General features: G+C 32.4%; 1 protein-coding gene across 1 annotated transcript; it reads right to left on the bottom strand.

The window, feature by feature from the left end:
- Positions 1 to 1,971: 1,971 nt before the first annotated feature.
- On the bottom strand, positions 1,972 to 13,960 carry LOC106101912 (histidine decarboxylase). Its single transcript, XM_013281274.1, has 18 exons — positions 13,902 to 13,960; positions 13,389 to 13,431; positions 11,246 to 11,418; positions 10,806 to 10,919; positions 10,204 to 10,326; positions 9,584 to 9,752; positions 9,112 to 9,221; positions 6,847 to 6,986; positions 6,314 to 6,403; positions 6,161 to 6,231; positions 6,070 to 6,089; positions 4,875 to 4,973; positions 4,543 to 4,621; positions 4,064 to 4,228; positions 3,765 to 3,872; positions 3,269 to 3,439; positions 2,755 to 2,895; positions 1,972 to 2,058 (listed from the first exon to the last, which is right to left on the bottom strand). The coding sequence occupies exons 2-18, from the start codon at positions 13,414 to 13,416 to the stop codon at positions 2,051 to 2,053; spliced, it is 1,809 nt and encodes a 602-aa protein (XP_013136728.1). The 5' UTR covers positions 13,417 to 13,431; positions 13,902 to 13,960; the 3' UTR covers positions 1,972 to 2,050.
- Between the last annotated feature and the right edge of the window lie 1,571 nt (positions 13,961 to 15,531).

Below are 15,531 nucleotides of genomic sequence, written 5' to 3'. Positions count from 1 at the left end.
TTCTACTGAATCTATATTTAAGCAAGAAATTTATAAAACCCCATTCGAACAGCAATCATCTCCCCGGACCTTATCCTACTCCCGTAAGGTCGACGCACCGGGGTTTCGTCCCCCAAATAACTCTATTATCCGTCATCTCAGGCAACACCCCCTTCTTGGTCATATCACCTTTCACGCATTCCATCAATCTCTTTCTAGGTCTCCCTCTACCGGTGTACCTCCACATGTTATTCATCCCTCCTCATAACAAGCCCATGGTATGGGTTAACCTTTTACTCCTTACCTCCTCTACCACTGGGGCTACTTTCAGACTTCCCCTAATATACTCATTTCGTATCTTATCCATTCGTGTTACCCCACACATCCATCTTAACATTCGCATTCCTGCCACATGTAGTCTCCTTTCATCCGTCCCTTTTACTGACCAACATTCAGATCCATACATCATGACAGGTCTTACGACGGTCTTGTAAATTTTGAGGCTAATTTACGTGTCGTATAGTAACCCTGTGACCTGTGTCCATTTCATCACATCCCGTTGTTAATCTATTTGCCATATTACGATCAATATGGCCGTCGCTTTACATTGCTGAAAGTTGGAGCTAACAGAGAGATTAGCGTCATCTAAGCAATTTAATAAAACTGGACAAGCCCTCGATGTCGCAGAATAATTGCTCAAAAATTGGAACAACAATACAATATATGATTTTGAATATCTTAAACATAGTTTAACTACTTTTTTAAAGAACATCATAGTATATTTATTGATATTGCACAGCAGATTTAAAAGATTACTTGTTTTTTTTTATTTCAACTTCCTATTCTAATCTCTATAAATTCTAATATATCGTCATTTGTTGATTAAATACCACATAAATCTTATTAATTTACAACATAGTATAATAACATCGAAATACATAAAATATAATATGACAAATGAACATACAAATGTTATTTATAGACTAGGACTGGAGACATATATTTTCTTTTTTTTTTAATTCCAATCTACGCAAGCAAGGTAATCGATCGCAATTGTATATAAAATATATTTTGAAATTACACATAATACTATTAATCATCATTCCAAAGATCTGGTTATAAATTCTTCGTAGACTAAAGCATGAAACTTATCTAATAAAATATTCAAATGCACATTATAAAATATTCTCTAGTGATTTATGTCAAAAAATGAATTAAACAAACTACAAAAGTAAGCCATTTCAGTATTCATTACTGTTCATAAATGGATTATTAATCACTTAAAATTATTTATAACAAATAAGTACTTAGAACAAATGTAAAAAAATTGTGCAAACAAAAGCCCCCTTTTTATTTATAAGCAACGATCATTTAAACTGTAATTAAAATACAACGATAAGTAAATAAAATAAATACAATTGAATAGCTACATTTCGTTAAATAGACAAGTTTTCTTTTATTTTCCAATTTTTCCTTTATAATGTAAGCATTTTTTACAGATTGCATCAGCCCTGTCTCTAATAGACGGTGTAGCGATAGCTCTATCCGGTTCAGGCTTAGCATCTTCTACTTCAAATGGACCTTCACTAAATTGCTGAATTAATTTCTTAATATAATTCCCCGGACCACGAATTGTTAGTTTGCTGCTAGAATCATCTGTTTTAGCCTCAACTTTTTCGTTGCCATCTTTTGTTTCATTCTTTTGTCGAAATTCGCTCAACATTTCCAATCCATCTTGAAAATTCTCAAACGCTTGAGTGATTCTATCACCAATATTAAGTTTCTCTTCGATAGCATCAAAACGGACAGTTTTCTGTGTTTTATCAATCTCATCGTCGAAGGTTTTAGAGCTAGTTGGGGTTATAGTGATTTCACTGTTCTTCATATCTATGGTTATTTTAGCATCGTCCAAGCTGAGGCCCATAAGAGATACGTCCATGGATTTAGATCTGTGCGGTTTTGTTGGTATTTGTAATTGATTTGCATCGGAAACTACATCTGGCTTAGCACTGATAGATGGCGCTGGCGATGTTGACTTGGATGATTTTTCGCCGGGGCTTGATCCTGAATTTTAATGATCTTTGTAAAAAGAAAAGAATGTTTTCAAAACTTTATCTTCAAATGAAATTTTGTAGATGAATGTCAGAGGTTTTGTAAATATTGTTCTATAGAATGATGAAATATAAAAGATTAGATTTAACAGCTATTTGATTTAATAATTGCTATTTGAAAAGTGCTGAAGGCATTAAAGCTTATTTCCAGCAATGAGCACAAAAAGGCTGATGATGATGATTTAGAATACCGAGATTTCGGACCCAAAGAAGTAAAGTATGCAGTTAGTTAAGAAGTAGTCATTTTTAAAATTACATCAAAACCGACACCCATAATACAGAACAATTACCTCAATACTTTGCTTCAATTGGACCACTTTTCGATCCTAAAATAAAGAATTATTTTTTTTAACTACATACATTACAACAAAAACACAAAACAACCAACTTAACGAAAAGAGAAAATGCAATACAACAAAACACAAATAACTAGAAGAGCATTGTCATGGTAACAAACTTGCAACTAAATCAACCAACTGAAAAGACAACTAACAAACAAAAAGCTACGAGTAAAACAGGAGACGCAAAGATAAGAGGAATAGCATTTCAATACACTTAAGTAGCGGAACTAAAATCAACCAAAACAAATGAAAACACATTTTAAACTAAAAGTTAGCCAAATAAAACACAATCTACCAATAACGTTCTAACTCGTTAAACGTACCGGCGGACGCCTCATCCCTTTCCTCTTCCGAGCATAGAGGAAGAGATTGTTCCATCATAAGTCCCTGAACCATATCCATGCAGGAGTCCAGCGAGAATTTCTTCCCGCACATCTTGATGCCTCGGATACGTCTACGCATCTCTGGCATTATCGTATTATTAATAAGATTTATTTGCCGTTTGTTTAAAAGATTTTTTTCTATAACTTTTGTACTTCGACAGGATTTTATGATGTTTCATAAAAAGGATCATAAAGTACTTATTTTGACGATATATTCACGGAGTAGAATATTTTTCAATAAAATCGTAAGAAGATAACTCTAGAGCCCATTAAACGAAATATAAAATGAGATTTGAAGAACAACATTTTAAAGTAAAACTAAAAGAATTAAAATCCGCGACCTCAGATAAGTTGCAACGCCTATGTTCAATGTAATATGTAATTTATAAGAAAACAACATTGTTATTTTCCTTTCGTGTTTAGTTAAAATGTTTTTATAACAATTTGTACTTACCGGGGCTATCTTTAGGCTCCATTTTCAATTGAGCGAAGGTCTGAGCACACGAGTTGAGGACTTGCTCGTAATCGCAGATAGCCACGTGAGTTCCATTAACAATTTTAGGACTCATCGGACTGTTGGCAAGAAGCAGACTCGTTCCGAATGTAGCGTTTAGTTCACGAGTTTCTAGAATACAAGAAAAATACCAAATTAAACATGATTGATTAAAGACTATTAGTTGTTGCTTACGTCTTCGTCCGCTTGGAATTAAAAATTGTAATCAATGTAGCTAGCCTATGTTATTGAGTTATATCTATTGATAAAAGATTTTTTGAAATCGGCCCTATAGTTTTTGAGTCATTACAATACATATACATCTTTCCAATTAAAAAGTTATGTCTGTATAGATAATCTAAAGCTCAAAAAAATGTTATCAAACCTTATTACGATAATCTATTTTAATAAGTATACCATTGAAGACAAAGGTATTATAAAAAATATAATAGTATACCTTTAAGAGAAACCCTAGGCTTCTTCGGTACGACAACATTGCCGTATTCAGATCCAAACATTTCAATCAAAATTTCAGACGCGACTGCTTTGATTTCAGTCCAATCATCTGGAAAGAAAAAGCATAAATATGTTACTTTAATAAATTATTTTGTTATTTAGCAACATTAAGCTGAAGCCAGACTCTAAAATAATGAAAATATCATTAATAACTACATAATAAAGTTAAGATTTTTTTTATTAAAAAGTTTAGTAGCAGTGTTAAAATTTAAGTAATTTATTTGCAGAATTCCCATTTACCGATGATATCCTGATTAGTCGTCCGTTGTGACGTCACTGTGAATCGAATGACGTAAACACTCTTGAAACAAGCGGGTACGGCGTGAATGTAGCCGCGAGCATTTAAACGCTTCAGTAGACGTTCTGTCAGAGCATTTTCTCCTTTTAGACGAAATGCAACCATCCCTGGAAAATGTTTTATTGTATACATTATTTAATACTCCTCGGTAATAGATGTCTGTAATAGGTTCAAAACAACATTTCAATAAAATTAATTGACAATAGTTGTAATTAAATATTTTTTTATTTCATTTTTTAACGCCATTTAGTCTATTTCATAACAAATGATGGAGCTTATTATACTTTTGTAAAATGTTTTATTACATGTCAATATAAGGACACGTCTTGACAATTGATATAGTACCTTTCAGAGAAAGTACCGGTGAAAAAAAAATACTATGCCTATTTGTTTTTTAAATGTCTTTGCTTATGAAACATACCCAAATTCCTGCTCTGCGGTATTTCGAAACGTTGATCAGCTAACACAAGAGCTTCAAACTTCTGCGCCAATCGTACACTCTACAACAAACAAATGAATAACATTTTATAGTCAATACTGAAATAACTCAAAAACGATTGGGCCGATACAAAAATTCTTGCACCATTAATAATTTATGTCATCGTTGAATAATATAAGCTATATATTATACTTTTTTTTAATTCCACGCTGATAGTCTCGGTCGCCAGTTAGTCTTTATAAAACGGTAATCTCTCTTAGAGAATCATCATTCAGAATCATTACAAAGTATGCCGTCATTATGGTTCAATTTACCTCACGAATGTGTTTCTGTAATCCAACAACTCCGTAGTTCCGCAGCACGAACCAAAGCTTCAGAGCTCTAAAGCGACGACTCAACGGTATTTGCCAATGCTGTTAAACAAATATCAAATTAATATTTCGGCAAATTAATTTGTAGTGATGTGATTGTGTTTTATTTCATACTAGCTGTTCCCATTCGATTTCATCCGCATAAAATTATATAAATTTCATTTTATTGTTCACATTTGTCAAATTATCATTTGCTAATGTCAAAATAACATAACATGATGTCAAACTATGGCAACCTTGTTTCCTTGATGTTGGTAACAACTTGTGGTCTCTTTCCCACATTAGGGTTTTTATCAAAAATATTTACCCCTAAGTTTAACGTCGTGAAGATGTATAGCCTAAAACGTGACGTAAGTGTAGGGCTTTTTACTAAAAAAAGAGTTATTCGAAAACATGCTGTAATTGCTGACATCTTAGGCAACAAAGAAGTGTGTGCTTACGCTTTATTATAATAGAATAGAAAGTATAGATTACACATGCAGTTGTTTTGTTTGTTTAGAGAGAGCGTACACCTTTGATTAAACTATCGCACAACTGTAGTGCGATTGTCGATTGATTCGTAGCCTATTCAACTGTTTAGTTGCACAATTAAAAATCAAATAGTATACGCATCTTTACGTAAGCTCATAAAAATCGAAGCGCAACTAAGCAGTTGTGCGATAGTTTAGTCAAATGTGCGCGTGTTTGTACTGGAACATTTCGTTATTTAATACGAAATAAACGGTTATTTATAGCAGTTAATTTTAATGCTATATTTATCAAAATCAGTAATTGTTTAGCAGCCACCACCTAACTCCCAAGTAAACCACCACCAAAAGAATGAAGATTCATACTAGTGGTTCTTTCTTATCAGGATTTTCTAGTTGTATGTTTCCCCCACAGCCTGGAGATATCTTATGATAACCGTGGAGATTACTAGTTTTGTCGTCACCATTTTCTTCGTACGTAGTGTGACCGTTAACGCCATTAACATGTTTTGCATTACCATTTGTGTAAACACCGTTCGTTTGAATTCCGACAACTTTTTTTCTTGTATTCGATTTTTGTGTTCCAACCTAAATATTCATATAAAATAATTCGTAATTAATTATTAGCCGTGCTTACTTTAATTTGTGTTAATTGCTTAAGTTATGCTTACCATGTAATCGATTGCCTTTCCTGAAACAAAAGAGTAAAAAATTGTATAATGTTGAACAAAAAAAATGAGCACTTTTAACAAAGATATTTACCGGAATTTTCATGACGTAAGTAGATCGGATTAACATTGAAAGTCCTGTGCAGAGCAGTACTGTCCTTCACCCTGTGAATGTTATTTTTTTTTATAAATAAACAAATGAAAGTGCATGAAACAAAACGACAAAAAGATTAGTTAAGACACTCACCACATGGCGGTGCAGTCGAAATTTACCATCAGCCACTTCGAAGGATTGAACGCAAATGAATCAGCTAGCTCCACTCCATCCAGCCAATGCCTAAAGTATATTAAGATAGACAATTATTTGACTAGACTACGAGTATGTCTCACATAGACATAGTATTTGACTAAATGTAACGCGGCAATTATCATCCAAAGAAAAATTCTACTGGTCAACTTTACATTATAATAAGACTACAAAAATCGGAAGTTTATTAGAAATCTCTCAGTTTTAGCAAGCGAACATCTTTGACTAAAAATCGCACAACTGTTTCATCGCGCTTTGATTCCTAAGTGCTTATACGGAGGTGAGCACACTACACGATTTTAGTTGTGCAACTAAACAGTTGAATTAGCTGCGAAACAATCGACAATCGCACAACTGTCTTGCAATAGTTCATTCAAAGGTGTGCGCCCGTTCTTAAAAAATTAAATCAATTTTAAAATTTGAATTCCGAAAACAAAACAAAATCGATTAACTTTTTAAAGACAATTGTTTACCTATATTCAGGACAAATAAAAGCGCTCCCCGCATAAGCCGCGTCGACATGAAGCCACGCGGAATGCTTCTCACAGACCTGCCCGATCTCCCGCAGGCTGTCGAATGCCACCGACCCTGTAGTACCCAAAGTCGCACAAACCTAGGAACAAAAAGAATAAATATTTAGTTTTAAACAGTTAACAGTAAAAAAAATCAGCATACGAACATCATCAAATAATTTGAAAAATGCTTATTTAAAGCAAGCGTTTAATTTTCTTGCTTTATTATCGAAGGCCATGAAGGTGTACTTTGCTCGTTGTCTGCCTCATAAATGAGATAAAAGAAATCATAAAAACAAAACAAAACTTATTAATATAGTAATCCTGTGTATTTCGATGTATTTTTAAATTATTTAATTGTAATTAATGGTATATTATCACAGTTTAAAACGTACTAGAAATTAATAATCCGTCAGTCTATCTCAAGTCCTATTAACGGTGCTCATTATGCACGTTGATAGGCAATTTTATGTCTTAATATAAGCTTAATTATGTTTAAAATTAACTAGGATTCTGCTACAATGTTAAAATTTTTAGCGATAGTAACATACTGCATCTTGCTTTATAATAGCTAATATAGTGTCATTGTAAAAACAACTCTATTACATAAAACATTTGGCGTTATTTCGACTAATGAGTTATCAGTCTGCTGAAGATTCTAATCAACGGTGGTAATTTTTTCTCAATTACATAATTTACATTTATTACAAACACAACATTGTATAACATATGTTATCGACTGTTGTAATGATACTAATCTTCAAGTGACATGAGATGCGGCTTAAGTGATTAGAGAGAAAGTCCTAGTTCTCGATAAACGAGCGGATTACGTACTAATATTAGATTCAATTGCATGTCAGTTGGAAAACATTGTTACCTCACTTACCAACAAGATATGAGATCGGCTATTTTATTTGAGAACTATATGTGGCCCCAATTTATTTAAATAAGACAATGTGTCAAAAAAAAACCGCGGCAATACAAAGCTGCCTAAAAAGATACCTCTTGTACACTCGATTCTGAAGAGCCTAAGTCATACTGATTTAAAAAACCGCCAGGACAGACTGTTCTACAAAAATATGTCTTAATTTCTACAAAACATACTAAAATATACTAAAAATTATTTCATAGAGTCAGCGAAGCGTAAAGAAATGTTCTACAAAACAAGAGGTCTATGTAATAAGTCCCGTAAATCCTATATAAGTTAATATAATCGTGACAATACGATACGATCGATTAAAATTAAACACAAAACAAAGAAAAAGTCGCATATATGTCTACAAACGTAATTTACTCCGTGCTTCTAATAAATATTGAGCATTAAATATAAACAATATAAAAAAACACTAAACAATATGCATATCTTTCTAGCAAATCTTCTCTGTTACAATTCCTCGGCTCGCTTATTACTTGCGCTTGTCTTGAATAATGATTCCCTTCCATAATCTCTGCAATACAAATTGGCCCCAATGGGAGCACTGCCATACTTCGCCTTATATTAAAATGTAAACAATTAATCTCTACATAATGATAGCTTTAATTTGAGTGCTTCTAAAGATATTTCTTTTAAAACCATCTCATGGGATTGATGATTGTTTGTTAAAAATATTCTAGAAATAGAATCATAAATGATATTTTTAAACCAGATTAGTTATTGCTTCTGACTTCGTCCTGGTGAAATTAAAAAAATAATAAAAACATAGCCTATATCACTGAAAACATCATCATCCACTTGCCCTTATCCCTTACGGAGGGTCGGCACAGTATGTGCTGCTCTTCCATACATATCTATCAGCCGTCATATCTGAATCCACTCCTTTCCTAAGCATATCCGCTTCCACACAATCCATCCATACTTTCTTCGGTCTTCCTCTTCCTTTTAGCCATCCACATTCAATCTTAACACTTTCTGGTTTATGTCCCCATCGTTTCATCGCATAACACTAAGCCTATATTACTGAAAACGTAGCTTTTTAATGGTGAAAGAATTTTAAAATCGGCCCAGTAGTTTTTGAGTTATTTCAATACATACAAATATACAAATCTTTCCAAAAAAGATGTAATATAGTTTTTTAGTGTTACGGTCAACAAGCTTGTAGGTAATAGAATTTTTAGAACAGATTCATTGTAAACTTTCATAACAATAATATTGATTATTAACACACTGAATGGAAATTATTTACATTTTCAGTTAAACCAAAGTAGGTAAAAATGTAATGTACTCACCCAAAAAGGCACAAGTCCCTTGGACTTGTCGTTGAGAATCGCTTCTTCGAGTTTGTCACCGCGCATGCTTTGGTTCGCGTCAGACTCGATGTATCGCATTCGAACTAAACCTACAACAACAAACAATAATTAAACTTTTTACATCAAACAACGTAAGAAGTAAATATAATATAACTACCACAATTTAAATAAAAATTTCCATCTACCCTCATACATTTAAAATTAACTACTATTAAAAATTGTTATTAAAAAGATTCCCTGTCGTAATACTTTAATGCTAGCACGGAGGGTAGTTGAACAATTAGCTAATAAACAAACTTGCTTACAGCACGCTTCAATACATTTTTCTTTGTTGTTTGTGTAATTTGTTTATGATAAATGAATACGATGCAACAAACATGTGCTAAAATAATCAATGAAAATAAAATCATTTTAACATACTTTTAACAAATAATACCAGTGACCAACTAACCAATCAGCCCCGCTTTTTCCACCGAAGAATGAGCTTGGTCGGAGCAATAACAGATAAGATGACCTAGTAGCTCGGAAGATTGAAGATCAGGATTCAGTTTGGACAACTCCATCAATGCTCTGGTACGTGCCGCTAGCAGACTCACCAATGTTGCTTCACTTGCAGTTGTCTAAATAACATAAAGCAAATTAGACATCTGTAAATACGACGCAGTAAATAAATACGTTGGTAATTCTCTGCCCCCTTAGATCGCGGATCGAAAAGTCATAAATGTATGGAACTGACGATAACATTTGATAAGTCACGTCCATATTCATTCCTATTTGTTTTGACACTTTTTGTCGATTCTTCATGCGACATCGCTAATCGAAAGTCACTTTGTCGGGCTGTTCTATTTATACCCAAAGCTTGTAGAGTGAACTAGAATACTAGGAAAATTAATACTATTTTATCTATACTAATATTGTAGATTTGTATTTTGGTATGTATTCGATTCATGTAAAATATTCTGGACCAATTTCATAAATTCTTTCAACATTAGAAAGGTGATTTATCTGTGAGCAATATAGGTTATATTTTTATAAAATTCGTTATAATGGCAGTTGTGAGGAAAATCTTACCTGAATAACTCCACCTCCAGGACTATCATTCTTCTCGTTGAGGAAGCAGTCTGGAAGTCCGAGAACTTTTCCCAACCAGTTCATTGCAATCGTCTCCAATTCAGTCCCGGCAGGAGATGAAGCCTTTATCAATTAAAATTATTTAGAAACCGAATTAACGGGGTAGTTTAAAATATGTGGCGGAGTGACGGGCGGTTTGCCAACTTAATTCCGAACGTATATTACACGGTAAATTATCCTCTATTGTGGGTATGCGTATATCAGAGATAATAAAATAACAATCGTGTAATTTCAAAAACACCGTCCGGATAATAATTACAGCTTCTCTAAGTTAAAAATTTTAGTATTTTTCCTTTTTACTTTCTCGTGCGAGTTATTCCAAAAAAGGAACAACGGTACGACAGCTCAATTATTAGGCTTGAAAAAAATAAGCACTGTTAACACATTACTTTGGACGTAGTGACAATTTTAAGTGAGAAATCTGACTTTACGATTTTTTACAAAAAAAATCAATAATTTTAAAACTACAAAGAATCGGGCGCTTAAACGATAGCTATTGAGGTACTTTAACTCTTATAATATTGTAAACTGAATTTTCTTACCCAGGTAAAACAAAGGACGTTCAACGCGCTAGACAACATTTCCCCCATTATGGAAGGATAGCAAGTGAGAGCTGGAAAATACGCGTGCATATGCGGACTCTGCCAATGTACAATCTGTGCAAAAAAAAAACAAATGTAAGTAATGCACCTTATTATTGCCTATCTGCGAAATACAATAACATAATTAACATCTCTGCTATAAAGAAAATTAAGGGTTGTAAATTGATAAATTTATGGTAGAAAGTCCAGTGTCGTAAACAGATGTATTTTATTTCTTACTATTACTTACAGCGTCAATGAATTGTAGTTATGTTTTCGATACATATTATATATCCCGGGTTTATATGTATGTTTATATTTATTTATTTGTTTTGTATCATTAGAACTTCTTTATAGTGTACCTTTTCGTAACCTCGGAATTCGAGCGCAACTAAACATACCCCGGGCATAATATGTTCTTCAACATCTTTGAAGATATCGTCCCATTTCTCTGGTAAATGCGGAGCTTCGTTAGGCAGCCTCTTGTGGAGGTACCCGGGCTGCACACTGGGGTACACGCGTCGGTCTCTGATATTCTCCAAATAATCCGCTATGTAGTCTACCATCTCCTTTGCTGTTTAAAATCGAAAACTATTAGGCTACCATGAAATAGGTAGAAACTTTGGATCAATGGCCGTATTTAATTTGGTATCTTGAACCATACTTATTTTAAATTATGGTTTTTAAAGTAATTTAAATATCGCAATAGAGGTCGAAATCAAGAATGTAATTGTTTAAAAGTCGATCAAAAAAAATTATTGACCATTTTATATGAAGTAATCGGAATAATGTTGGGATCATTCTTAAGAAATTAATATTGATTTCAAATGGGTATATTGCGATATATTCAGTTATCAGGAAACTTCTTTAACAAAATTTATTCTGTTTCAATTTCGACAAAAAAAAGGAAAAATTAAATCAGACATGCAACAAAAGAATAAAAAAAAATCAAATCAACCGACTCCTATATGACTTTTACAAAAAGCATGTCTCAGATGCATTTCAAATGTCCATTAAGAATGCGTAAATAACAAAGCTAAAAGAAATAGTAATCGAGTGGACTGTTTTACAAAGAGACTATCCAATTGACCGAACAACTGCGCCTTGCTTTAACTTGCGAATACCTCCATAATAAATCTTTTTATTTCTTCACATTAATATTATTTTCAGAACAATATTTTTCGCATCAAAAATCAAAACCTGTCAATATTTGAGTATGTATTTGTAAGGACTCTGCAAAGGACGTCGTTTTATCGTTGACGATGAAAAACAAATGATTACAACTAATAGTGAAAAGTACATACTCATTTAGTTAAATCAAATATCTCATTGAAAAGAAGATAGTGATGCATTTAATGACAAATGAAAGACCGATCACGAGGACGAAAAACTGTGGTGTCGAATGCACATAGAATGCGATAAAAACAAGGGAATGTGATAAAATATTATTACTTACGCTGACAATAGGTACAGTCAGCTTCATAAATAGTATAAAGATCCAATACATATTATGCAGCTGACTGTACATCCAAATTGATCGTCCTATTACATTTTGTTCAAATAAACAGTCGGGACACATTGGCCATAAAAGAGGTTTAGAGTTAACTGACAAACGACTCAATAAGCGAACATTTAGCATGGCGCAAATACGTCGGGATCAATCGGGACCCGTTTTATTTTATTATGCACAGTATATTGGATTCTCGAATGATCGTAGTTGCAACAAGTCTGTGATATACACGAAATTATAGTTCAAATTATATTATACTCGTAGACTATAGGATTTACAGCTTTAAATCTTGAATGTTATCTTTTTTATTTAAAGTTTAAACATAATGCACATCATAGAATAATATTATAATAACACACATAATTACTATTTGATATGAGACACACACAGACACACACACAGACTTATTATTTGATATGCTTTAGTTTACCATTTAGGGGAATTTTACACTTTGTTACTTTTTTTTTACTTTTAACTCTTAATTTTACACTTCTGCACCTTGGTAAAGAAGATTTTTTATTCATTTGCGAACATAAAATAACGGACAATCCATTCAAGATATAATTCCATTCTAAATGTAATTCAAGTAATGTTACAGTTATAATGAGACTAGGACAAATAATACTGATCTTAATCATTCGTATAATAACAGCTTTGGTTAATCAAATTATAGCGCGAGGCGACAAATTCGAGTAATTATTAAGCCAAGAGTTGAGTTGTCATGGCCACTACACCTGGTGATGTTATAATTATTACGTGAAAATATTCTCAGACTACAGTAAATAAAGGGTGTTCAGAAATATTAAATGGTGAGTAAGGAATACTGTATGATTGGAAAGTACTAAACGGGAACTACCAAACCAATTTAATATTTAGCAGCTTCCTATAATTTTTATTTAGTATAGAAAATGATATAAAAACTTATAATTTTTTCAGTATAAGCTGATTTATGTCTCTGTTTGTTAGTAATAAATTTTAAATATATGTATTATGATGAAGTATTGGATTTTAAAAAATAAAATGTTGTTACATACCTTTTACACGAAATTCTTTGTGATCCATTATTATTTCTTTTATCTGCAACAAAAAATCTCCAGTAAGTTTCTATTTGTTTGTGGGTTTCCTAGATTATTTTCTACATGCTCAGTTTAAAATACATTTTACTTACTTAGATTCACTTATTTTCACTACAATAAGCTACTTAAGTTAAAATTTGAGATTTTCTATTTATTTCTAAATTTATATTAGGCCATATAAATATGCTCCAAGAAATTTCACTTCTTTAAAAAGTAGTATTCTTTAAAATAGCGGTCAAATAAATATTAAAATTGGGTAAAACTGCTATCTAACTTGACAATGCTAAAGACGGAAATGAAGTAGGTCATATTCAAAACTTACAAGTTTTGACTTTTAGAGTGTGAAATTATATATGAAAATATAATTGGCACAAATTATATCTAACTAATAAATATACATAACTTAAAATCCAATTATTCACAGAGAAAACTTCAATTTAACTTCAAAAATACCCTTTAAACTACACTTACACGAATTCTTTTATTCACTAATAAATCGTATTTCCAACTCAAATAGAACTGTAGGCTGTGTTTCGTGTTTTACAAATAATCCGAGTCTGTCAGTAGTCGTTGTTTAAGTCATATCGACATTTTTTCTATGGCTTCTTTTGCGTGTAGTCGAAGTGGAATAAAGTAGTGTGTTCCACTAGGGACTGACCTAGGAACCGATTTACTAAATATATATTTTAAGGTGGGTCGGTGGCTCAGGGGTTGACTTGTAATCTACAGGTCTTGGGTTCGAATCCTGTTATGTGCTAAATTTTCAATTTTTGTATTTCATCTTACTAATATTATATAATATTATAAATGCGAAAGTTTAGATGGATAGATGGATGTTTGTTAGAGTTTGTAGCCTAAACGGCTTCACGGATTTCGATGAAATTTGAAATGTAGTAGAGGATAGTCTGGAAGGACATATAGGCTATTTACTTTTGTGTTTTTTAATTCCACGCGGACGGAGTCGCGGGCGAAAGCTAGAATGTATATAATTTAGCTGACGTTCTAACAGTAAAAGGAATATTGTGATTCAACCTGCACATATCAGTGAAAAATTCAAAGATATGTGTGAAGTCAACCCGCATTGGACCAGCGTAACTATAGCCTAGTCACACCTTACTTAGAGTAGGCTTCGAGTCTCTCAGTGGAGACATAGCTGGTGTTAAAAATGATGATATTTTAAGCATTTAAGTGTTACATAAAAAATCAGGAGACAAGAATTTAAATTTTTATGGTAACAAATTAGAAGCTTAACTAAATTTCGTTTGTAATACGATTCAAACTTTGAAAGCTTATAAAGCTCAAAAATATGTGATAGGGAATTTCGAGAATTCTATAATTAATTTCGTTTAAATCATTTTTATCTTGTCAGTTTATTATACTTTTTATTTACGACTAGCTGTTGTTCGCGACTTCGCCCGCGTGAAATTAACAAATATAGCCTATGTTACTCAGAGCTAAATTACCTTTCTAACGGTAAAAGTTTTTTTTAAATCGGCCCAGAAGTTTTTGAGTTACTTCAATACATACAAAATTTATAATCTTAGTACAGATATAGACTAGCCGTTGCTCGCAACTTCGCCCACGTGAAAATAAAAAATATAGTCTATGTTACTCACAGATAAATTACCCTTCTAATGGTAAAAGACTTTTTTAAATAGTCCAAGTAGTTTTTGAGTTATTTCAATACATACAAAAAATACAAATCTTTCCTCTTTATAATATTAGTATGGATTAGAAAGGTTAGCTTTACTCATAAAGGAATAGTGTGGTTTAAAGTCGAATCTAAATAGTTAAACTGTTAGGGAAATACAAATAATTTCTAACAGGTTTACGAATTTAAAATAACACAGAATAATCCCTGGCCCTCCCACAATAATTGAACATTAGTTATGGGCATCAGATATTTATATCAAAGTCCCAACTTTCGTAGAATCTTTTTGTAAATTACAATCATGAAGTACATTAATACGTGAAGAAAAAATTTTAAACGATATTTTTAAGAAAAATTTCGAACCAATTAACGTAAAAATTTAAAGTAAAAAAAAATAAAATGAATAGTTTATTAATTTCCCCTTTGGCAGAGGACTGGTGTCCAAATTAA

The sequence above is a fragment of the Papilio polytes genome, unplaced genomic scaffold, assembly GCF_000836215.1.
Source record: "Papilio polytes unplaced genomic scaffold, Ppol_1.0 DF823935.1, whole genome shotgun sequence".
In the NCBI taxonomy this organism is placed as follows: Eukaryota; Metazoa; Arthropoda; class Insecta; order Lepidoptera; family Papilionidae; genus Papilio; species Papilio polytes.
The sequence above is the reverse complement of the archived record's forward strand: the minus strand, read 5'-3'. Positions and strand labels throughout refer to the sequence as shown.

Coding starts and splice junctions, on each gene's coding strand:
- LOC106101912 (XM_013281274.1), bottom strand. CDS start 13,416: ATGGATCACAAAGAATTTCGTGTAAAAG. Junction 9,222..9,583: donor GGAAAAAGCGGGGCTGATTG/GTTAGTTGGTCA, acceptor TTGTTGTTGTAG/GTTTAGTTCGAATGCGATAC. Junction 3,440..3,764: donor GCCTAGGGTTTCTCTTAAAG/GTATACTATTAT, acceptor CTTGTATTCTAG/AAACTCGTGAACTAAACGCT.